Source organism: Penicillium odoratum (assembly GCF_028828045.1).
Source record: "Penicillium odoratum strain IBT 22623 chromosome Unknown utg000006l_segment0_segment0, whole genome shotgun sequence".
NCBI lineage: Eukaryota > Fungi > Ascomycota > Eurotiomycetes > Eurotiales > Aspergillaceae > Penicillium > Penicillium odoratum.
Window position 1 is genome coordinate 677470 of NW_026643148.1, and position 24746 is coordinate 702215.

General features: G+C 49.3%; 8 protein-coding genes across 8 annotated transcripts; 4 read left to right on the forward strand and 4 right to left on the reverse strand.

The window, feature by feature from the left end:
• Window positions 1-2144: 2144 nt before the first annotated feature.
• Window positions 2145-3073, reverse strand: cyp4 (peptidyl-prolyl cis-trans isomerase; the record flags this gene model as incomplete). The annotated part of the gene is made up of 4 exons (XM_057142637.1): window positions 2145-2331; window positions 2420-2526; window positions 2601-2770; window positions 2917-3073. 4 exons carry the CDS (start codon window positions 3071-3073, stop codon window positions 2145-2147), a joined length of 621 nt encoding a protein of 206 aa, XP_056991925.1.
• Window positions 3074-3962: 889 nt separating this feature from the next.
• N7520_008704 (putative cell polarity protein) lies at window positions 3963-6640 on the reverse strand (the record flags this gene model as incomplete). Its single annotated transcript, XM_057142638.1, has 2 exons — window positions 3963-5453; window positions 5507-6640. 2 exons carry the CDS (start codon window positions 6638-6640, stop codon window positions 3963-3965), a joined length of 2625 nt encoding a protein of 874 aa, XP_056991926.1.
• A 1568-nt stretch (window positions 6641-8208) lies between these two features.
• hmg1 (HMG-CoA reductase) lies at window positions 8209-11693 on the reverse strand (the record flags this gene model as incomplete). Its single annotated transcript, XM_057142639.1, has 3 exons — window positions 8209-8545; window positions 8603-11301; window positions 11361-11693. The coding sequence occupies 3 exons, from the start codon at window positions 11691-11693 to the stop codon at window positions 8209-8211; spliced, it is 3369 nt and encodes a 1122-aa protein (XP_056991927.1).
• A 2355-nt stretch (window positions 11694-14048) lies between these two features.
• Window positions 14049-15137, forward strand: N7520_008706 (uncharacterized protein; the record flags this gene model as incomplete). Its single annotated transcript, XM_057142640.1, has 1 exon — window positions 14049-15137. The coding sequence occupies one exon, from the start codon at window positions 14049-14051 to the stop codon at window positions 15135-15137; it is 1089 nt and encodes a 362-aa protein (XP_056991928.1).
• A 2410-nt stretch (window positions 15138-17547) lies between these two features.
• On the forward strand, window positions 17548-18759 carry N7520_008707 (adaptor protein NBP2; the record flags this gene model as incomplete). Its single annotated transcript, XM_057142641.1, has 1 exon — window positions 17548-18759. The coding sequence occupies one exon, from the start codon at window positions 17548-17550 to the stop codon at window positions 18757-18759; it is 1212 nt and encodes a 403-aa protein (XP_056991929.1).
• Window positions 18760-19859: 1100 nt separating this feature from the next.
• On the reverse strand, window positions 19860-21721 carry N7520_008708 (uncharacterized protein; the record flags this gene model as incomplete). Its single annotated transcript, XM_057142642.1, has 5 exons — window positions 19860-21113; window positions 21176-21257; window positions 21310-21389; window positions 21499-21530; window positions 21640-21721. The coding sequence occupies 5 exons, from the start codon at window positions 21719-21721 to the stop codon at window positions 19860-19862; spliced, it is 1530 nt and encodes a 509-aa protein (XP_056991930.1).
• Window positions 21722-23563: 1842 nt separating this feature from the next.
• Window positions 23564-24101, forward strand: N7520_008709 (uncharacterized protein; the record flags this gene model as incomplete). Its single annotated transcript, XM_057142643.1, has 3 exons — window positions 23564-23597; window positions 23659-23924; window positions 23973-24101. The coding sequence occupies 3 exons, from the start codon at window positions 23564-23566 to the stop codon at window positions 24099-24101; spliced, it is 429 nt and encodes a 142-aa protein (XP_056991931.1).
• A 175-nt stretch (window positions 24102-24276) lies between these two features.
• N7520_008710 (uncharacterized protein) lies at window positions 24277-24612 on the forward strand (the record flags this gene model as incomplete). The annotated part of the gene is given in 2 exon segments (XM_057142644.1): window positions 24277-24370; window positions 24383-24612. 2 exon segments carry the CDS (start codon window positions 24277-24279, stop codon window positions 24610-24612), a joined length of 324 nt encoding a protein of 107 aa, XP_056991932.1.
• Window positions 24613-24746: the final 134 nt, after the last annotated feature.

Below are 24746 nucleotides of genomic sequence, written 5' to 3' on the forward strand. Positions count from 1 at the left end.
AGATCATCACGTAAATTATCATTGCATCCCGCACAAGGGCTATTCCTCTTTTTCTACACCACTCCTTTGTAATTGCAAATTAATAAAAACAAAAACAAAAAAATAATAAAGTTTTTGGGACTATATAGCACATGATCTGACCCGGGGGATACATACCTCTGCTGTCGAGAAAAGACCTTGATATCAATCCTCTCAAGCACGGCCACTTAAATTCTCGTTGACAAGCCCTTTTTATCCTACATACAAACTGCAGACTGAAAGTCAACGAATTGACGATTATAGTCTTCAAAATCAGAGATATATCAAAGTATCTCGCGGTTAGGCTTAGTTCCTTCATATAGCATTGATGATCATATATTATAATACTCATACTCGTTCTATAATAACTTTTATTGAAAGTGGTAGCACCTTTGGTCCAGACATATCGCTCGGGAACCTGCTCATAGAGAATACCTGGGAGCCCTGTACATATCCTCTCCCCATTGACCTTGAGGTATGCCATAAGTTAGCTCTGCGCATTGGTCATGGAATTTTGAATATCGAGCGTATCGAGCGCTTCGGTTAAATAGACCATATGCTGGTTTTCCAAGTGCACCGAGAGCTGGTGCACAGGTGGGTACTTCTCATGAGTGCGGAACGGTAGAATCAGGTTGACTGCCTCAGAAGACTCGATGTACTGCATCTCCGCAGATGAAATCCCCCCCAAAAAAGGTCAAAATGAAACTGACTCATAAAGCATAATGTTGATGGGTTTTCTTTTGTATCATGGTCCCAAGATACCGTGCGCCGGACATGGATTAGATACTGATAAACCCTTGGAGCATATTGATCAACCTATGAGTATGTATCGGCCATCCATTCATAAACCGATTCAATGTTGAGTATCTGTCTGAGTCGAAGTAGAGTGAATAATGACTGCTGCAATTTTTTGTTTCAGCAGATTAACATGTGGATGTGTTCTGGTTCCAGCGTGGCTGGTGGTCAGTCAACCAGCTTGCTATTCTTGACTCGAGACGGACGCAATTTGGCTGCGCGATCGAACTCAGTGGTTTTCAGCGAAATTGGTCCAGTTTATAAGTCTTCTAGGCCATATTGCTTCAGCTCATCCAGTTCAACGTGAACTGTTGCACCATCGGAGGCCTTGTAGGTGTATTTGGCTTGTCATATTTCATGGACCAACAATCGAGCACCGCATATGTGGCGATGATGTGAAGATTCATTCAAAAGAGAGCACCTGATTGTGTGGGTGGTTTCCCTGAGACGAAAGGTGTTGAATCTGGGAGTGAGGTGTGACGAGACCAATAGATTCAAAAGAAGCTTCAGGGTTGGTCCATCCATGGAGGGGCTGGTGCCGAGGAGAAAAGCGAAATAGTGTCTCTAGCTAGGGTTGTGATAGAAAGGAAGTCGTTGACAAAGAAAAGGAAACCGGTGCTCTTTTGTCATATTATAGAAGAGGTCGTAAATCCACTCTAACAAACGAATCTTCAGAGGGGAGGAGAGAGAGATAGAAAAGAGAAAATAGGAGTGATATAGAAGTATGAAAGTAACTTCAAGTAAGATGAGGCTGACATTGATCCAATATTGATACATTATTACGCACTGCGCAAGTCATCATTTATAGACAAACACGACGGGAAAAGAGCCAATATTAGATTATTGAAACTACAATTTTCATTTTTGATTGTTGAGCTACTGTGTTATGCTGCAATATCGTCTTGATTCTAGAAGCTAGCTATGGTGGGAGGAGATGAATGATGTAGTATGCGGTAGGTACTAGGTTAGTTTATGGTTAGCATTTGGTTTTTCTGTTGTTGCTACCGGCTCACTATATCGGAAATGGCATGAACAACCTTATGTCGAAAAGATAAAGTTTTATAGGATTAGATTGACGTTCTAATGCGGTTACATGCGGACAACCACGTGGCCCCACTTAAATCCAATCCAATTGTCGTAGTAAACAAATAATTTTTGAGTCTCCTGGACAAGAAATATACATGACTAGCTAGATACACTGTCTAGATTACATCACGCAAGAAGGACTATTAGAAAAAAGACTCGCTAGTTTTACTGCACATTTCCTGTCCAGGAGACGTTCGCTCAAAAGAGACATTGCCGCCTAAACCAGATCAAATAGGCTCAATAATTTAGAGCTCACCACATTCGACGATAGTGGGCTTGACAGCGGAGCGGAGGGAGCCGGAGGAAGAGCCAAGGGACTCGATCTCCTTGACAACCTGCATGGACTCCTCGTCGGCAACCTCGCCGAAGACGACGTGCTTGCCATCGAGCCAAGAGGTCACAACGGTAGTGATGAAGAACTGGGAGCCGTTGCTATAGAAAATGAAAGGTTAGAAACCGGATACCAAGTGATCGGCGGATCTGATCGCAGCAGTAGAGCTGGCGTCGTCAAACGACTTACGTGTTGGGGCCAGCGTTGGCCATGGAGAGCAGACCGGGGCGGGTGTGCTTGTACTTGAAGTTCTCATCGGGGAACTTCTCACCGTAGATGGAGCGGCCACCAGTGCCCTGTTTCGGAGTAGGTTAGACAAATTTCAATTGGCATACCAAACCTCCCAGACAGGAGGGAAGGAGTAACTAACGTTACCGCGGGTGAAGTCACCACCCTGGAGCATGAACTGAGGGATAACACGGTGGAAGGAAGAGCCCTTGTAACCCTGACCCTGGGGAAGCTTGCAAAGCTCACGGAAGTTCTTGGCAGTCTTGGGCACATCAGCCTCGTAGAGGTTGAAGTTGATACGGCCAATCTTGGCTGGATAACAAGTCAGCATTAAATTCAAACAGAATGGAGCCCATTTCTCCGCAAAAAAAAAAGGACGGGGCGTTCAATGGAACAAAAAATGTGGAGGGGCAGATTTCAGAATTGCCCCTCCAAGGGAAAAGGAAAGAACAACTTACGGGTGGAGGAGCCAACGGGGGCGTACTGAACGTCGAAGAAAGCCTTGGTGTTAGACATAATGGCGGATGAGGATGAGAAAGATCGGGTGGAAGGGTGGAAAGAGCAATTCAGAGAAGAGAAGAGCGAGGGTGGGGTTGACTTGAGGCGGCAAAACATGGTGAGGGGCAGAAGCGGAGCGGGACAACTTGGGTGCCGAACTACAAATAGGTTAGCTGCTGCAGGACACGGGAGAGACTAATTGCGCATTTCTTGTGATCAGAGGGATCCAGGTGTTCACGTAACTCCTTTTCCAAGTCACAAGCCTGGGATATAGGAAACGTGGGGAATCATAGAGCCAATTGGTCTTGATTGTCCACTTGGGAAGAGTAATACTTACAGTTTCTAGAAATACAAGATGATGGAGATGATGAAGAGTGAGCTATAGGGGAAAAAAGCAGCTTTGAGGTCGAGGAGCTGCCGGGACTCGACGATTACATAATCCCGGGTAGTTCCTTCCGGGGAAGCTAGACTGAATCCATAACTAGTTTCTGCCTGAGGCTGAATGTTTATTTACTGTTTATATACGGAGTACAATCCCGATTGAAATGAAGGGGTGGTGAAGGGGTGGTAAAATCTGCGATTGAATTCATGTGCATACGAATGCAAAATCGGGGCCTCTATCCGGAGCCGTGCAGGAGAATCTGAATCAACAGAATAAAGTAACCTTGGGAAAAGGGGAGAAAAAAATGTAACAGACCCGGAGATCATAATAGAAGTACACGAATATGAATATGATCCACATAAACAGGAGAAAGGGAGAACAAAAAAGCATGAATGCCACGCGTACCAGGACATCATTTCGACATTGTCGGCTAGGTTGCCACAGATGATAGTCGCTTAAAAGCCAGAGAAAAGGTGAAAGGTGAAAGGTGAAAAGCTGGTGAAAGTATTGAGTGGAATGGAAGGGAAAGCAGTATTTTGGGCATTGCTGAAATATGCAAACACAGTGTGTCGTGTTGAGAAAAAAAATCAAAAGTCAAATCAGGTCAATCAAATCAAATCATCATCACCGGAAGTCATCGTCGTCTCCATGCGTCAGGGAATCCAGACGCTGTACAAGCTCCTTGGTCTGTCGAGCAATCTCAAATGCAAGAGGAGGTAGCTGGTTAGTGACCTCGCGCACTTGCTCGGGAGTAGTAGCATTGTGCCCTTCGGCGACAGTATTCATAAGCCGGCCGCGGCATTCGTCAAGGGATTTAATAGCCGGTTCGGATTGCTCGCGTAGGGCAATGTCGCCGCTGCGATCGTGAATCAAATTCTCAGTAGCAGATACCACGTTGGTGACCACGTCGCCAATTGCAGAGACGTGAATCTCAACGCTGCTCAGCTCCTGCTCAGCCCGGATGCTAGCAACCAGAGCCTGGATGGACTGGACCATGCCATCAGTTTGGTCTTCAACATAAAGCTTCAGCTCTTGGAGCTCGTGGTCTTCTTGTGGCGCGTATGAGAACCCGTTGGTGTAACCATTCTGCATGGCGGGGTGGTCTTGGTCGGGGGGGCTAATAGCACTGTATTCTGAGTGGTTGCTGTAAGGCCTTTGACTGGCAGTCGTGCCAAAGTAGTCTGGGTACTTCTCTTGAGATAGGTCCACGTCGACATCTTCCAACTCATCCGCTGGCGAGGCCTGGATTTTAACCACTCGAATCAACTCCACGACGGCGGTGGAAAGATGCGAGGCGGCGGCATCAAGCAAGGAAACAGGAGAGAGACCACTGGAGCCGGTGAAGTTACGAGCGGCAGTAATCATGTTGTTTGCAGTAGCAGACACTCTGGTCTTAGCCTTGGTGCGCAAATTGGCTGAACCATCAACTGGGAGAGGTGCCTGGTCTACGTCCTGAATCATGCAACGAACAGCAACGATAACAGCCTTGACTTGGTCGGACACCACTTGGGCATCCTCAAAGCGTGCAGATCGAAGCAGCTCGTCAATCGACATCTGGAACTTGGTAACGTGGATATCTTTGACCACACCATTGGGCTGCACCAGCTCATGCTCCTTGACAACAGCGCTAGCATCAGTTCGAATATCCGAGAGACCACCAGATGAAGTGCGGAGATGACCCTGTTGCGCTTTGGCCTTCGCATAGCGATGTTTCCACTCTTTGACTTCATTTTCTAGTCTCTGGACATCAATGGACATCCGCTCCTCCTGTTCCCAATTTGCATGACTTTGGGCTGTAAGAGTCTTCATCTCCATGAGGAATTCAGATGTCTCACGCCGAACCTCGGTAGTAAGCTCCTGCTGCTGTTGCAGCTCGGACTGAAGGCTCTGGTGCTTGGTTTCCAATTCAGCGTATCGAGCAACCAAATCTGAGTCTCCAGACTCCCGAGCGACTTCGTCAAGCTGATGACGAAGATCTCGCTCCACACTTTCATGCTCTGCCCGAACCCGATCAAGCTCAAGCTGGAGTGAGTTGTTGAGATCCTCGGCCTGCGATACCTTGCTCTCCAGATCTTGGCGAAGATCATCCCATTCCTGACGTTCACTAAGACTGACCTGTAGAAGAAGTTAGATTGGGTTCAGTAGCACAGAACACAGTGAAGACATACCGCGGATTGATCTGAATCTTGTGATCGAGACAATTCCTCATCCTTGCAGCGGACCAATTCTTCCAGCTTTTCCACTTTCTCTTGCAATGCCGAGACCTGGGCTTGACTATCCACCAATAATTTTCGCTCCCCTTCACCGAGAGTCGTAGTAGTAGCCCGTCTGCTCAAGACGGCATCCAACGCGAACGCATCACTCCGAGCATCATCATCGTCATCTGGCCCCATATCATCGCTATCCTCAACCATCGTACTCTTATTCGGAACCATAGTGTTACTCTGGAACGACCGAGGAAAAGGACCCTCTCCATTCATCCCTTGCGGTGGACCTCCAAGGGAAGCCTGCCGAGGTGGCCCGTATGGGCTAGCCGGGCCACCAGACGGATATCCCCGACCCATGCGACTCGGGGGACCACGAGACTGCGAGCGACGAGGATCCGGGGGCAGGCCAGGGGAAGGACGACGACCCGTGAAGTGTGGGAAGCGGCGCTCCAACTCACAGAAGACATCGGTCGCAAGATCGCGAAAGCGCGTATGCTGAAGCGACGCAAGCTTCTGGCGGGCGTGATTCCGTTTCTCGTGGAAGGTGCTTCGCGGAGGGAGGAAGGCAGGTGCGTCGGGACGGGGCGGGCGGCCTGGAGCAGGTGTGGTTTGTTGGCGACGAATAAGTTCATCGTAAACATCAGTACTCAGTTCGTGAAACTGGGTCGGTGAAAGGCGCAGGAGCTTATCGCGGGCTTTGTTGGATCGACCGTTGATTCGGTCTTCGCGATAGGTGGCGCTAAGAAACCGTTTGAGTGTCACATAATGCTGGTTTAGTATTTCTTCCATCTGTCGGCGGCGTCGACCGCCATCGCGCGGCTCATCGCCAAGTGTTCCACTGCTGGATCTTGCACCACCGACGGAGCTAGGCGGAGATGGGTTTGCGCTGCCCGGCCGGCTGCCCGGCAGTGGGAGACCGGTGCTACTGGGACTTAGCGGAATGCTTGAGACGCCAGAGGTGGGTGGTGTGGCTAGGTTGCCACGAGAAGGGAAGGTTGGCGAGAAGGGCGCATCCGACTTCTGGTATTGATTGATGCCGGACCAGTCGCTGCCATCGACAGAGACAGGCGACATGGCTCCTGAATTTCCATTCATATCAAGGTCGCAAGGGAATGTCGACTCCCCCAACACGTATCGAATCGAAGATTACTGTCACTTTCTCAAGGGAGTATGGGGGAGTCCTCGTGAAGTCAGACACATCCAACGTCGTCAACCACACAGAACCGCACGACTACAGAACCCGGCTTATCTCCTCCACGGATCTGAAAGTTTAAAACGAAGGGAGGCGGGGGGTTTGAGCCAGGTTGGAAGGTCAACGAATGTGAGAAAGCTGAAAGCCCGAGTCTAAAGGAGTGTTGGGGGAATAAAATTATGAAAGGGGAGTAGAACTTCTGTTTGGTTGACTCCGGAGGTTCCCTTACGGGGGACCCGCCTATCCTTACAGTGGAAAAGCCAAGGGCATGAATAATTCTTATGCAAGCCAAGCCCCAAAGACTATTTACCTACGGAGTAGATCTGAAAGATCAAGATTTCTTTATCTTTCCTTTACATTTCTCACTTAAACTTTTTTTATTCAACCAGCTCGTGCCAGGACATTCGAACAGGTCAGAAGAGAAAAAACATCCTTACGGAGTATTAAAATAGTACATATAATTTACAGTAACAATACACTAACCCTGCCAAGTATTAACTTCTCACAAGCCACAAGGGGCTGATATAACATCCGGGGGGGGCCGCGCCCCGACCCATCCTTGCAGAACTGGTTCTATGGTAGAAGGACAAACATACGAACAATGATAAATACAGATTTCGAGATATCTAACTAATGAACAATTAAACTTGGAATACTGCATGGTTGTATGCATTGGGATGCTAGTGCGATAAGGGGGGAAAGCCCTAATAAACATTCAGGAGTTGGATCTAGACTCATGTGGCCCCCCCCCAGACCTCGATAATACAAGACAAATACGGGTAATATACTGCAATGACCAGTTCGTCGTCACTTGATACGCTATACCTAATGAAGGAAACTGCTATTTGTAGTAGAAGATCAGCAGCCTACACATTTCGTGTCAAGTGCCCCATGGGCCATTTAGTTCAGTTTCTGTAGTGTACGAAATACCCTAGCAGTATTCAGGAGACTCCATCTATCTACTAGGTACCTACTACCTCTATAAATTGTTACCGAAAATCTCGGGAGAGGAAACATTCAATGGTTGTACTTCACGCGAAACAATTTTAGTTAAGAGGCTACGAATTATGGCTAGAAATAGATAAACCGAAAAAAATAACTGGCTTCATGGGTCTTACGACCAGCATGTCTATCCAAATGGAAAGGACTTAGGTACAAAATGTAGAACAATATAGGTCGTATCCGCTAGCAGCGGTTGCTTTTGGGTCGGCCTCAGGACTCGATAGCCGAGCAACTGAGTTCCCAGCAGAGAGCACCATCACGGGTGTAATCCCAGCTTTCGTTTTTTCATCTCCGTCGGAGTCAAGTAAATGGCTCTCAGATATGTACAGAGATAAGATGCATCAGATGTGGCGGTCGAGCTGGGCTCGCCGAAAGTCTGCATCAGAGGGATGGTATCGAAGGTGGTATGAAGAGGAAATATACGAGATTCATTTCCGCGGGCCAGAGAGAGGACTGGGCGCGTCGTTGCTTATTTGGAGGTCATGGAAAGGCCGCGGGCGGCTCCTACGGCTGATGACACCGGGGTCGACGACCGAGTTGGCGCCGCACTGCGGTTGTGGGCCATGTGGGCCTTGACAAGGTGTCCGGCGGCGAGCGCAGCACAAAGACTGAGCTCACCGGCAAGGACAGAGGCGGCGATAATACGAGAGAGCTGGCGGGCGTTCTCACCGGGGTTGGTGGGGTGGGCTCCACGAACGCCGAGCAAGTCCAGCATGGCACCTTGGGCCTCAAGGATAGTACCACCACCGATGGTACCCACCTCAATACAAGGCATCGAAACCGCGATCTGGAGGTTACCGTTGTTGCTGAATTCTTCGTTAGCACTGATCTTTTCTCGAGATTTCAGACAATAGACTACTTACTTCTTCATCGTCGTGATACAACTGCTGCTCTCAACCACCTGGGCAGGATCTTGACCAGTAGCCAGGAAAATGGCAGCAACAATGTTGGAAGCGTGGGCGTTGAAACCACCCAGGGCACCAGCCATAGCACTTCCAATCAAATTCTTGCTGATATTCAGCTCGACCAGAGCGCTGACGTCGCTCTTCAGAACACTCTTGACAACATCTCCAGGGATAATAGCCTCAGCCACGACCGACTTACCACGGCCATCAGTCCAGTTGATAGCAGCGGCCTTCTTGTCGGTACAGAAGTTGCCAGACAGAGAGATAATGGACATATCATCGAAACCGCACTCCTTGGACATGACATCGAGGGCCTTTTCACAGCCCTTGGAAATCATGTTCATACCCATGGCGTCACCGGTGGTGGTTTTGAAACGAATGTACAGGTAGGTACCAGCAAGCGCGGTCTTGAGAGTCTGAAGGCGAGCAAAACGACTGGTCGAGTTGAAAGCTGAGAAGATGATGCTTTTACCTTCCTCCGAGTCAATCCAAACCTTAGCGGCGGCAGCCCGAGCCAAGGTCGGGAAGCTAACACAAGGACCACGAGTCATACCGTCGCCGGTCAGGACAGTCACAGCACCACCACCGGCGTTGATAGCCTTGGAGCCACGGCTAGTACTGGCGACCAGGACACCTTCGGTAGTAGCCATGGGAATGAAATAGTCTCGGCCATCGATCTTAATCGGACCAGCAACACCAAGAGGAAGGGGAAGGTAACCAATGACATTTTCACAACAGGCACCGTGGACCAGACCATAGTTGTAGTGCTGGTACGGAAGCTTGGAGTGCTCCAGGGAGCCTGAGATGTCGGAGGTGGCGGGGGTGCGAGAGACAACAGCACGGCGGATCTTGACAGCACGGGTGAAAGCATCCACGCGACTCATCAAGTTCTCATCCTCCATGCTCTTCTCCAGAGCGTATCCGGGGAGCTTACCACGTAGGGACAGGTCGATCAGTTCGTCATCAGTGAGATGGGGAGCACGTTTCTCCTTGAGCATCAATTCACATTCCTCAACAGAGCGAGTAGACACCTGCTCATTGGGCTCGAACTTGGGGTACACCTTGGGAGCAGGCTCAGTGGGAGGAGCCGGAGCCGGCTCGGGCTCCTTGATACTCCAGCGAGCAGCATTGAACAGGTATCCATTGAGAATGATGCTCAGAGTTAGAGCAGCAATGATCCACTTGCTAATGAACGGGTCCTCCACGCTCTTGAGCAGACTCTCGAGAACCTTCCCACCAACGGAGTCAAGGAACTGCTCGCTATACTCGATATCGAAGCCGCCAGATTCCTGACCCGCATAGTGGACCGAGGGGTACTCGAGTTTGTACTTGATGGGCGAAAGAATTGTGACCAGTGTCTCTTGCTTCTGGCTCTTGGCAGCAACGTAAATAGCATCCAGACCGTTCTCAGCGACCTTGAAGGGGTCGATGGGAGCAGGGGCCATGAAGTTCGAAAGGCGCGAAAGCAAAGCACCGTTGCCAGTGTTGCGGAAAGGAATAGCCGACAGGTTAACGACATTGATCAAAATCAGACCACCAACCATGAGGATTTTGAACCGACGAACATTGCTCGATTTGATCTTACGACCAAAGATGCTGGTGACTCCGTCATCCGAGCCCACGTTGGGCCAGTCGCTGCTGGAGGCAACACTCTCAGCGACGCTGTGGGTGATGCCATCCTCCTCAAGAGCCTTGCGCAGAGCGACATGGCGACGAATGCGAGTGATCTCGAGCTTGATGCACAGAATAGTGGTGTAGAAGGTAAAGAGTAGCACACAGTCAAAGAACAGAATCCAAGCCGCCAGGAAGCAGAATTGCTGAAGACCACCCTGAACACCAGATGCGGCACCTATAGCCAAAAGACCAATCTCAATACAGTAGTGCTGGATAATTTCGAAACCTTGCTGCTTGATGGCAGTGGCAATGGAGTCTTGAATGGAACCAGGGGTGCTAGAGGACAGCGGGCCGGGAGCGGCACCCGAACGAGGGCGACGGCTATCCACCGATGCCTTCAAAACGGCCCGGGTGAACATGATCGGCTTCTCAAATCCAATGGTCACAACCAAGAAGGGAAGACCCTCAGAAAGCAAAAGGAGATTGATCTGCACACCGAGCTTGGTGGTCACCACCAGGCCGAAGAGGAAGGCAAAGGATCCAGAGATCAAGACCGTAGTACCGAGCCAGAAGTTGGAACCCAGGCGTCGCATGGAGAAGAAGAGCGACAAAAAGCTCAAGTGCATGGAGATATATCCCAGGGTCATGATGACAATATCAATGGTTTCCGCGTGCTTGATGAGATCCACAAAAGAGCTCCATGCATCGGTGAACCACAAAATAAGGGCCGTGCGTGGTCCCGCAGCACCTCGAGCAGCTTTCATGATCCATTTCTTGGGCTCAGCCTCCGCATCATTCGCTGAAGGGTCCGAAATCTCCTGAACAGACTTCAGTAGGTCCGAGACCTGCTCAAAGGGAACGGCGTAGGCAAGAGCCGAGTCGTGGGAAAAGGCCGTGAAGAGATTGGGGGTGTAGGGCACCGAGTAGGCAGAAAGATTGGAAGGAAATGGGACATTGACACTGGACGGGGCAGACTGGGAGGTGGAATCGGGGAAAATGAAGGTCGAGAGGGCCAGGTGGTTTACCGCGGGCTCATTGATCTCCTAACGTTGAATTCCCATTAGTTTCTTGTCCCGGCGTTCAGGCGAAAGAAAAAGCTTACCTCCGAGTTCACCCAGGTGTCCTCCGCTTGCCACTTCCACGAGGTTGACTCGCCTAATCGCAAACTCCGACTTCCCTGGAGCAAAGCATCAATGTCCACCTGACCGGCAACGTTCCGAGGGTTCTTGGTATCCAAAAGGCTGCCCTCCAGGAGACCGACGTAGGTCGTGCTAGCAAGCAGGGCGATGACCACAATGGTGTGGATGGGATGGATGCAGGCGCGACGCGAGATGCATTGCAAACCAGAGGTAATCTGGCGGCGAATCCAACTCGGTGCAACATCCTGAGTCTCCTCCGTGGAGCGCAATCTCTTGGAAATCAATGAGGTAGCCATGTTGACTGTATTTGAGGGGGGCGGTGTGGACGTCTGTTGAAGGCGTTGACGGTGTTTATGACGGTCCGGAAGGACCAATGCCTATGCGAATAACCACCGTGGTTTGAGTCCTTTCAATCGGTCAAATCCGAAGACAATTCAGTGTGAGATCTTAGAAGTTGTAGATCTCCTGCCCCATATGGCACTCAAGGGGTGTTCTTGCACTGTCCCAACTTTTATTTTATTTTTCTCAGTAATAGCACAACAGATGAGGGAGGGAGGAACATACCAAAAAAGGAAAGGGAACGGTGAAGAAGGAGCAAGAACGCAACGGTCCTCACGATCAGGAGTTCGCGGTATAGGAAGAAGCACGGGGACCCCCTGAAGGCTGCAAAATAATTGGGATCCCGGGTCCACGATGGAATTAAGTATCCCCGAAGGAGAGGGTCGCCAAGCCTCTCAGTGGAGAACCCAATTTTTGACAGCCAACAAAATGAACTGAACCAACTTTCAATTCTACAGATAAAAATATAGCGCAATTGTAAGGCCGATAGAGGAGGAAATAATTTGTCCAACAGGGAAAGTTCCTGGTGGAAAGTGTTAAACAATGAAATCCGAGGACAACAATCAACAATACTAAGAACAGGCGGCAAACCAAAGATCGGTGCGATTTTAACTAGTGCAGGTTTAGGGTAAATTTGACTTTGTTAGCTGGAGAGCTTCTTGACCTCACTGTCCTATATATCCCTGGGTTCTTGGGCCTTTGGGTCCCTCATTTGATATAGTCAAAAATGTCTCCAAGGTTGCAGCTCGTGATTATGTATTCCCAATTGTATACTGAGTATAGTTTAGCCTTCAATGTTATAAGCACTAAGCCATAACACAACAAGGATCTTGAACGGGCGTTGGAGGGTCACACCTGCAACGCAGCAACGCATTCAGTCCAGTAATCCCGTGTCCAATCCAAAACCCTGCCAGCAATGCAAAATATTTGCAGAAATCCGATATTTGTGGGTTTTCGCAGTTCCCGAGAATCCGATCTGTACGGTGTATTCCGTATGGGTTCCACTCATTCCCAGCCTTGAAATATTGATTCCAAAAGAACTGGTGACCGCTTCATTCAGTCCACGTCAGCCTCCGTATACGGAGTAAAACGCTCTATCCCGAGAACCGCCGGTCCGCAGTCTTTGTCGACCCTGTTTCTAGCCGACCACTTGGAATCCACCCGGTGGAGCGGACGGAGCACCGATTCAATCAGATAACTTTCAGTCAAATCATGCGTCTCTCTGACCGGCGGTTTCTCTCCACTCGACCAGAATGGGTTCGGTGACCGAGCTCGCCAAGCATGGAAAAACTAAAGATAAGATGGCAAGTCCGAGTTTGACGGAGACATAAGAACTCGGGTAATTTAGTCTGGAATTTAGCTCCACTGAGGGCGAAATTGTGAAAAACAGGATGGAAGATGGAAGAGGGACAGAGCTGATGCAGATCTCTCGACTAGATGCGCGGGTGGGTAACATTAGTGGGAAATTTTCAGCTACACACCACAGGCTAAAAAGGCGGTTTCAGGGAATGAAAGATGACACAATAAACTAAGCTTCTTGACCGGGAACGCTAGCTTGAAGAATAGGAAGGTTTGGGCAACCGTGCTGATGTGTCGTGTCTCATGTCTAATGTCCTTTTGAGAAGTTTGACTTGCATATCAGGTGACTCAAAACGTGGCGTGTATCACGTGAAACATATATCTGCTTAGTCATTGCTACCATTCTAGCGCTTATATCTGCAGCCAATTGATAGGGTTACAGACTCATATACAGTCCAACCTCTCTAAGCGCCAGGAGTCTTGCCATTTGTCTCACGTAAAAATATCTCCGTCTCCAGCGTTATCTATCCAACCATATCCAACCATCTCCATGTTACCTAATTCTTCAATATCTCTTGGCCTGCTGTAATGCGGGTGACAGATTTAGATTGTTTCATCTGACATCTGCAGACAATGTTTGTTTTACTTTGCTCCAATTAGCCGCAACGATGTCTTTCTTTATTTCGGACTGATTTCCCAGGATCAAAATGCCCGATGCTTTATTGACCAGTGAGGCCAGTCTGTAGACTGTTGCCTTGGAAAAACACTTGAAACAAACTTCAAAACTGTGTGGAATTTCTTTGTCCCTTGGGTACCAGTCTGGTCTGAAGTGAATGATTTGCTTTATTCCATTGTTCTTTTCATTCAATCCCCGCAAATAAAAGCATCCATCTCTTATCTGGATAAATAGCTTCATTTACATTCTTTACCTTGACCGTCTTCCACCATACTCGACACTGCACCGCTGGCCGGTACCCTGCAGTCTGCAAGACATCCATACATTCCTTTCCAAAATGTTCCTCCAAACTCTCACAACGCTGTCCCTCATCGCATGCGCTGGCGCACATTCCTGGGTAGAAGAGATCAGGGTCATCGCATCCAATGGAACATTCACCGGGGATCCAGGATACCCTCGGGGGAATTACCTTCGTACCGCTGCAGGATTCAGCGATCTAACAATGACCTACTTGATCCCTCCAAACACACAAGCAAATGTGACAGTAGTCTACGACAGCACAAAGCTTTGCAAAGACACCCAACAGAACCAAACCCAAACAACCGGTAGCCCTCGACTAAAAGCCAAAGCAGGCGATGCCCTCGCCCTCCGCTACCAAGAAAATGGCCATGTCACCTTGCCCTGGAACCAACCCGGCAAACCGGCAAACCGCGGCACTGTCTATATCTACGGAACAACGGAGCCCAAAGTCGGCGAAACACTCAACGATGTCCACGGAGTGTGGAGCTGGAATAACACCGGAGGCGATGGGCGGGGAACACTTCTTTCTGTGCAGAATTTCGACGACGGCCGCTGCTATCAGATCAATACTGGCAATATCTCGGAATATCGCCAGGAGAAGTACCCCCATCAGGCTAATACGCTGATGGGGGCTGATCTGTGGTGTCAGCAGGATATGCAGTTGCCGACGACAGCGCCGACTGGGAAACTGTATACCCTTTACTGGGTGTGGGATTGGCCTACTCGTCCGAGTGTGGATGATGGGTATCCGGATGGAAAGAAGGAGATTTATACTACGTGTATGGATATCGATATTGTGGGACAGGCGACAAGTGATGTTCAGACAACGGATGATTATATCGAGGGGCAGAGTCTTGACAGTGCAGCCATCACGTCGGAGTTTGATGATCTGACGAATGAGTACGCCGTCCAGCTGTCTGGTACTACTGCAGTTGCGTCATCTACGTCGACGGCTCAAATTGAGCCTACAAGTTCCTCTACCGCCGTCTCAACCATGCGGGTGACAATGGAGCCTGCAAGCGCTACTGTTACTGTTACTGTCGGTATGGTGACTGCCTGGCGCACTGTCACTAAGGTGGAGGTACGGACGGTGACTGTTGATAGCTGCCAAACGACGGCTGCTTAAAGTTCTGTTAATTAGTTCTCAAAGATCCCCCCACATGTATATCGAGCAGTGAAACAGTAGCAAGACAATTAGAGGCTCCGGAGGCACTTGAATTGCATCATCATTTTCTATTATGTCCTGTCACGTACGTATCTATACACTCCGAATTACAGTTCATCATTTCTAGAGTACTCAGTATTGTGTGCTCACGTACCATGCAAAGAACAGGAACTTCTAAATTAGTTACGGTTTTTTCCGTTGTTTTACTGGTTAATACTTTCCAAATCCACCTTTTACCATCAATACTGCACTCCCTCCTTCACGTCCCCGTCTCCACGCTTGCTTCTCTTTTTGGGAAAGAAAAAGACCTACAGAATCGCTTCCGCCTTTCTCGTCATAGCCGATCATGATAGAGAAAGAGAACCACCCCGCCGCCAGAATGTAAGTGATTCTTTAATTTCCTGATACCGGCTGCATGCGAATGGAAAAGAGCGATCCTTGAATCACCATGTCACCACCCGCCCATTTCACAATATATTCACTAACTTTTATATAGCTGGCGTGTGATTGGTGCCATTCCACTAGGCTCATGATAATGGATTGCCCCAAATCGACCGATTATGTCCGGAATACGGCTGTGGAGAGTCTGACCTCTAGATGCTCTGCCCGCCAACCAGGTAACAATTATAGTACATATGATGTTTATAGCATGACCGGAAGGGTTATCGTGGCCGTCGGCACAATGGAAAAAATCAAAAGAGTGGTAAAACGAGTATCCAGAGAGCAGACTTCTGGAATAAACTGAGTCCTGATATGATTTCAATAGTTACCAAAACCCCTAATGCCGCCATCACCACGAGCTGGAGCTGTCCTCCCGATAAGTCTAACAATTCCTGTCTGTCCGATTACAGAAGTACTAACTTTTGTATGGTCACTCACAATGTTTCTCCTACTTCCGCTATTCCTACTTCGGGCACTGGGATGAGCCTTGAGGGAATTTCCCTTCCGCAGGCTCTGCTGATGCGGGCGGAATTGATAATGCATACCAATACCCTGACGGATCAACTGCTCAGCAGCTCTGCTTCGGCGGGGTTCCCGTGCCAAGTTGCAGAGACATCCCAGTAGCCAGAACAGGAGAGCCCCGTCGTAGGCCACAAGCCGAGGATGCCTGATACCGAGGAGGAGGGCAAGAAGGGCGAGTAGTTCTGATCTACTTGACTGATAAGCTATAGACAGCCTGTAGTATGTAAGATCAATCCTTTAAATATTCGACCTTGAATCCGTCAATTTTGACTTCCTATTTTTTGAAGTATTACACATTTGTTACCTCAGGCGGACCTTTGTGATCCGATACAATCTATAGCCAATCAAGTTGAATCAACAACCGCGGATGTTGAACATGATGAGATCAATAGAACTGGACCACACCATCTGGGAAGACCATATAGTATACAAGTTGATGTAGCAGAGAGATGGGTCGAAAGCAGAAGGACATTTCCCAAAGCATCGAGGAACTTCCTAAAATGGATTAAGTCCTAGATCTGAAACGCGCTAGCACGTGATCGATGACCTAAGCCCCTCGAAGCTTCAATTCATTGCGAAACCGATCGAGTACGATCGATTCTTTTGCTCTGTTTGTGACCTGCATCTGATTGCTGTATAGTTGTGTTGGGTTACCCCTGCTGCAGCCGCCGACCAAAAATCCCCGCATATGCGCTGATCATTGACCCTCAAAGGGGTATTAAGATTAAAAAAGGTAAGCCCCATCTCCGATCGCATTACATGTGGACACCAAGTGAAAACCGATGAGAAGCAATAAAACCATGGATATAATTACTGGTTTAGATCGGGAAAAATGCAAAGTTTCACTGGATTATTCGGCGATATAAGCGCTGCATTCGGGTTCCATTGATATCTGACACACTTCAATGTTGCAGGTTCGGCTATATTTAGCATTTGCCCTCGACCAACTGCGGGACAACTGTCTGGAACAACCACTGTTCCGACTCCTCCCCCTCAAGCATTTTCTCTATTTGCGATCCCCTTTCTGGACTCCAATCACCGTGGGGTCCAACTCCTGTCGTGACTCGGCACTGTCCTACCCCCGCCTTGAGCCCTTTTCCTTTCCTTCGATCTTGCCCACTCGGGGGTCCTCGTGTGTCGGCAGTCCGGTGGTGGTTGAGAGATATCTGCGTCCAGGTGGTGGTGTTGTGCATTACATTTAATACATCCGCTCTCTTGTCTTGTTCTATTCCACCAGGCTATTTTGGGCGAGAATTACAAGTGGGATCATCTTCGGCGCGCCACCCAATCGCAATGCCAATTTAGGATTCATGCGACGCGGCTAAATGAACCCTCCCCATATCCCTTGTTGACTCTCGAATCGTGAACTCCCATCATCCTTCTTGGGGGAAATTCCTGCCTGTTCAAGATGGCCTCTCCGAACTCGCCAAATACACTCTCTGCAGACAATCTCACCGTCCTACCCCCCATCCTGACAGATGCCTCGGTGAAACCGTCACCAAGTGCGAAGGACCGGTTATCTACCTACTCGAATCTCTCTGTCGCGTCGCAACATCGCTCACGCCCAGGCTCCCACGTGTTCCCGATATTCCATTCCAGTCTGCCGTATGCTCTTGTCCGAGACTTTGCCTACCCGCCGATTCATCCACTGCACTATGGTCCCCCTCCCTTGCCCTCTGGGGGTTCGACGCCAGCAAGTGAGTACCGCCGTTTTTCGGACGTACCGAATTCGTGGGATACCGCGCGTGGCCCATGGGCGTCTGGTCCCTGGAGCAATGAAACCAACCAAAGTCATGGCCCGGGGCACGGGCAGGGCCATCAACAATTGCCAGCTATGTCATTCGGGGACGGGCCTCCATACAGTGAAGATGAGGATTTGCACAGCCCAGTGGTGACCACAGCGCGTCAACGGCATAAGTCCACTGGGACCGGTTTAAATTACACCGATCAAAGGATGGCCGAAGCCGCAGACCGCGGCATGTTTATCGGCATGAACCCTGATGGTAGCGAGACATATTACATTAATGGGGATGATGCAATGGAAGATGGACCTGGTGGAGAATATATTACATACCCGGTGAACGAAGGCCGGTATTCTCATTATGATACCCAGCAAGGCCATGCACCCGACGCCGCTTTCGAGGGAGCTGACAATGGAGACCGGTATGCAAAGGATTATCAATTTGCTGTCGGTTGTCCGGACGAGGAAATGCATGGAAAGGCAGTCGCACTCTTTGACTTCACCCGCGAACATGAGAATGAGCTACCCCTCACCGAGGGCCAGGTGATCTACGTCTCCTACCGACATGGTCATGGCTGGTTGGTTGCCGAGGATCCAAAGACTGGAGAGAACGGCCTTGTGCCCGAAGAATTTGTGAGGCTGCTTCGTGATATCGAAGGAGGGCTGACCTTGTTGAACGGGGAGCCTATCCAAGACTCGGCAGAAAGCAGCGCCTCAATCGATATTACTGAGGACGATCGCACTTCCACACCCATCCAGGGTGATTCAAAGGATTTCAAAGGCGACAGTCCGATGACTCTTTCCACTGAAGGCGCAAAAAAAGCCAGCCAGGCCACTGGTGGTTCTGGTGCCCGTGTAAGCATGATTTCAAAGACCTGAAATAGCCATATCCAAAGCGGCTTTATTGAACAGGGCACCCATGAGCACATGGCTCACCCATTAGAGCCCTGTCTACGACGGTCTCTATTGGCATTAAAGCCTGGGCGAAGTTCCCTCTCCCATGAGATAGAGCTCACTCTATCCACAACGTGCCCCTGCCATGGATTTATAAATTCAATCGGCTGGCTATATTGTAACCAACAAACCCGGGAGAGTCGAGAATCTGCTCTCCAGATCCAACATGTCTGGACGCTTTAGGACCTACGTCCTAGTCCGGAGAACATCCCTAAACCCCCACCCGCATACCCTTCACCGAAACTCCATACCCGAAACTCCGACTGATGAATGATTCCCCCTACCCTTCTCTTCTCTTCTACACCGATATTCCTCACATTCCGTGGACGCCTTGTACTACCAGCCCTTGGCCGGGCAAAACTTAGTACCGATGGCTTGGAATGATGGAAATAATCGTTTTTCACTTCTCGTTTTATCTACACCCTCCGCAAATGTTCTGAATTCTGCCATACATTTCTCTGTTTCTATCCCCATTTAAACTCTCTCGCACGTGTATCTAGCTTCCTTCAGCGCAGGCGTTGTCCTAGCATCAATTAGCATTAACATAATGCCTATCAACCTAGACAACTGTTCTATTCGGTAGATTAACAGTAATGTTCTCAGTAGAATATTTGAAACTTCGGACTTGGGATTGCAATTATGCCGGAAAGTTCCAACACTCGGAATGCCCAGGTGGAGAGAGATTCTAAAGGGCGAGCATTTGAGCCTGGAGGACAAATGCGTGTTTCCGATACATCGAGAAGACGTCTGACATCCATGGGATATATAGCATTGAAAGACCGGCAGCACATCTTACTCAACGAACAGAAATTGACAAAAGGAGAATTTTTTCAAAAATCAAAGCCTTTGCTAAAGCGGCAGACAATCCCGTAAGTCAAGGTACAAAAATGAAGCACAAGGGGGTCTTTTCTTTCAAATAGAACAAGATGAGTGAAAAAAGGAGCATAAATGAGTTTGGAATTATGAATTGCCGGATTCTTTACTCGGTAGAGAACTATAACGCAAATTGATCAACGGGCCTCAGTTCAACCGAGCAGGTCGTCGAAGGCCGAACCACCCTGCTTAGGCTGGGATGGGGCCGGGGATGATGATGCAGCGGGTGCTCCCCAGATACCGGCGCTGGCCTTCTCTTTGGCCATGCTGGCGAGATTGGGTCCCTTGTTTGCGTTAGCGTTGGACTTGCTAATACCGGCGCTGGCGCTGGCAGTGGACCAGAGCGAGCCGAAGGCGTCTCCGGAGGACTTGGCGGCGGGCTTGCTTGCGGTAGAGGGGGCCTTGAAAGAAGAGATGGAAGAGTTGGCAGTGTGGGAGAAGGGTTGCGGGGATTGATTGACAGAGGTGAAGTAGTTGGGGGTTGCAGCTTGGAATCCTGTAGGTTTCGGGAGCTGTTGCTGCTGGATGGAGGCAGACTGCGAGACAGGAGAGGTGAGCGTGCTGTGAGTCGGAGTGGGGGTCGCCGAGGTGAAGCCTACAATGCCGTTGATATTGGCACCTTGAGACGCTGACACTGGTTGAGGCGCCACAAATTGGGTGTTGGAGGTTGTGCTCCCGGTCGAGACAGGAGCGGGGATGGAGAAGTGCGAAGCAGTCGGTGCTGGGGCCGGGGTTGCAGACTGGAAATCGTCGAACTCATCATCATCGTTGTTATCCAGCATGTTCAAAGCACTTCCAGCGGGCTGCTTACCAGCAGCAGTCGAGGAAGTGGTTGTCACGGGTTCATCGTCACCGAAATCGAAGAGGTCAACCACAGGTGCGGGGGCTGGCTCTGGCTTCTTGGGTTCCCGCTTGGTGCTCGTAGCAGCAGCCGATTCACGTCGCTGGGGGCTAGCGTCTCCCTCATCGTACTCGTCGTATTCGTCGAATTTGTTGCCGCTCCTGCGTCCAGAGTCCTGGAATTCACTTGTAGCGCCGCCAAATCCGCCACCGTCCCCGTATACACCTCCGCTGTATCCGCCGTATCCCATGGTCTCGCTTCCAAAGCCACCGTAGCGGCTAGAGCTGCCAGAAGACATTCCACCGACGTTCATACCACCTTCGAAACCACTGAACTTGTTGCGGTTGGCCCGGGCCTTTTTGCGCTCGGTGCGAATCTGATCCACGTCACCTAGCAACTTGACCAGTTCGGAAGATCGGTTGCGCACATTGATACCCTGATCCTTGCCATTCTGATCAATAAAGTGGAATTGCCGGAGCATCCGCAGAAGCGACATGTGAGATCTTGCGTCGTCGACCACCCGTTCCGATCCATTCTTGATCAAAAATTCAAGAAGCTGAAGACTCTGTATATTGCAAGGAAGCGAGGTCAGTAATTGATTGGTATCGCAGAAGGAAGACCTCGTACCTTGTAGATCTGTCGCCACTCCTCCGCGGCTTTGTCGGTGAACCGCTTGTAGATCATGGGCATAATTTCATTGAGCAGCTGACTGGGGAAATCCGTAAGCCTTTACTCAATTGAAAGGAAGCAATTTCACTCACTAGCTATTTGTAGCATTGGCAATATCCTGCATCAAGGTGGTTGAAGCACCCCAAGGTTCATTGTTTGTGGCTTCCCGGACCTAGGTCGGGTAAGTGACTGGTCATAGGAGTATCGCATGGCGGATCGCATGAACCAAAAATTCATAGAATTCATGATGTATTTGCGCGCGAGGATGTAGGCATACGGACCTTGGCTTCTATTTCGGTATAGTTCATAACGGCTATGACGAAGCGGTCAGCTCAAGGATTCTCCAAGGATTCTCGGAATTGTGCAACAAAGCCGAGTTGCTTTCAATCGCAGCACTGCCAGACTTGGCCGGTTCAACGCACCATTTTGCACTTTGCGAACACCTGCCTTGAGGTCATACAAGGTCAGGTTGCTGACCTGGTCCTTCAGGCTAGCGAAGTCCATGGCGAAGGGCGCTAACTGTGTCGGGTTGGGATGGGACGGGACAGGAAAGAGTATATGATGGTTAGAAGACCTGGACAATAAAGCCAGAGAAGAAGCGATTCAAGCCCGGGATTATAAGGGAGTGTTGGGGTGGAGGGGAATGGATCGGTTTCCAGCTGGCCGATTACACGCGCCACGTCACGTGGCAACCCCTGACCCCAGCAACGTCTGGCCCACCTAGATTTATACTTCCATGGTCTGGTCTATAGATGAGGAAGAACGAGTGATATCGCAGTCATTTACAATTATGTGGTATTTTGATAATGGTTACTGCTTTATTTTGGGGCTTAGAGGTACTGGGGTAATCAGCCTACTAGATCGACCAGTATCAGCCATTTTGCTCGGGGACATATCCGGGGTTAGTATTCCGTTCATACTCCGTATTAATACAAATTTGGCGAATATTATGAGGCAAGTCCTTTGTTTCTCTTCTTTGAAACTCAACTCACTCGTCACTTGGATAGAGAAATTGTCTCGTTACTGGCCACGATGTTTCTCGGACCATCTGCAGTCGCGAGATTTCCACCGCCATCAAGCATTGGCCTCCACTATTTCAGACGAGGGTCCTTTCTGCGCACGCCCTACAACAGATTTCAAATCCAAGGCTCTTGCGATTGCCAGTGCGCTAGACATAGCCGTGTTCCGTCCTGATGTCGCCTCAAGAGGCGAACTTATTATACCCCTCAATGCTGTAAACGTTCTTTGATCCTGAGTAACTTAAAATCCGAGCCAGCCCACGCCACGGGAATAGCGGCTTGATACCTGGGAGTGAGACGACGATGGTGTCAACGGAAGATTCGCAGTCGTCCCAGCGGATGTCAAGGGGAAGGTTGCTGATGTCACCGAGATGAGTAATGGCAGCAGAGGACTGTGTAGATGATGACACCGGAGCTGAACATTAAAGCGAGAATAATCTTGCGTTGGAAGAGGAATCAGAGCTTGCGAGACATGAGGATGGGGGTGACCATGATGAATACATCCGATCTAGATAATTGCAGTCGGCTTGGTACATTCAGGAAGATACTCTCAAGTAGATGGTCCAGAGTTACTAGACGAAATGTCTCCTTTGCACATATGGCAGATCCAATGTCATCTCGGGGCAAATTTTCCATTCCTTTAAATGCAAAGCCTTCTTGAGTCTGCTCCATTTCCATCTTGAATACCCCTTTAGTCATTCTTAAGGTTGAGTTGCTGCCTTCGTTCCAGCATAATGATCAATATCTTAATCGTTGAGACATTTGTCGAGTATGCCATTAATATGAGCCTCTGACTATTGCAGATTTTGCTCGACTAAACTCGAGAGGACCCCGCGGCCTGGAGGAGCTAGATGATGTACTTACAGTTGCTGGCATAGTTCGTTTGCCTCGGCCCAGTCAGGTAGATTTTGGCTAACCAATCAAGGTAGTCTGCACTATGCAGACTACTATTATCTACTTCATGGGTAACTTCTTAATGAGATATAATCTATTCTCCATAGATTAATCAAGCATGTTCACGGGTTTCATGGTCGACCATCATCGAGCTCATATACTGCCTCTGATATTTTCTCTTTTGACGACTCGATATTCTGAAGTCTCAGGGACTTTTCGTTGTATAAGCAAGATGGTCTGCTGTGCGGGATCCTTTAGTCCAAGAAGAATCGAGTGTGGAGACCTCGAGATCATTACCTTATAGTTCATCGTGTGTTCATCCTGCATCTCATTTGACACTGCAAATTTGATTACTAATATGTCATAGTTCTATCCAGAGCTCAACGCATTCCATGCATCGCGGGGTATTTTGGCTGTATAATCATTATCCGTCATGGCTGCCAACATTGCTTTGATCACTGGGGGTGGTAAGCCAATCTTTGAATTGAGCTTTGCGTGTAAAGTTTAGCTTAATTCTAATTCTCCCAGCTAGTGGTATGGGCCTGGCCGTTGCCCAGGAACTATCTGCTCGCGGAGACAGGGTATTGAATATTCTTGCAATCAATGAAACTGCCGGACTGAAGCTTACTCAATACCTACCCCGTGTCGTCTTCCACAGTGCAAATGTGACAAATTATGGCGAGCTATGTGATACTTTTCAAAAGTCCTTCTTAGGTTGTGACAGACTCGACTTCGTGTTCGCCAGTACGGGGGTGATTGAACGGACATACGCTCCGGCACCCACTGAATTGAAAGTACCACCACCTGACTCAGATCTTTAACCTATCGGCACAGACTTGAAGGGAGTGGTTCCTACCACTTGGTTGGCACAGCACTATTTCTGTCTATCGCCTCACAAGGGGCGTGATGCCAATGTGGTGACGACTGCCAGCTGTGACGGGCTCTATCCATCTGCCTACTCTCCTCTCTAATCCGTAGTCAAGTCAATGGCGGTGAGTCCGACTATGCTTATCCCGTCAGGCTAAAATTTAGCAGTCGGAGTGATTGTTTCATGCGGTCGATAGCGGCCAACTTCCGCGCCAACGGGATGCGCGTAAATGCCATCTTCCCGGGTATCGTGCCAACAAATTTCGTCGAAGAGAAATGATGGTGCATTTCCCCCAGAATCGGTTTGTTAAACTAGAGACTACCGCTCAGATAGTTCTTCAACTAGGGGATGGTGGTAGCCCCGCAGGCCAAAGTTAACTGACAGCCTTGGTAAATGAAACTGCCTGCAAGCTGTATGGGTTCGCAGTAGAGATCTCCGACACCGGAAGATACTTTCGAGACCAGCACGGATTCCGTGATGATGGCATGCGCGAGGTTATGGGAGCAACTGAGCTTGAAAACCAAGTCGATGGGGTTCTTGATGAGTCGAGACATCATGAATATCAAGCTTTCTCATGCAATAAATGTGACTTTCAACTTAGCCGAGGTAATTAACCATTATCTGTCGAAAAAGTGCACCCGCATCCTCGAAGGAATCGCATCCCGGACTTTTCTCCACTTGATGGGTCGTCGGCTCTAAGTAAGAACGGCCGGACTGAGCCCTAACCGCAGGTGGCGCTATGTCCCGT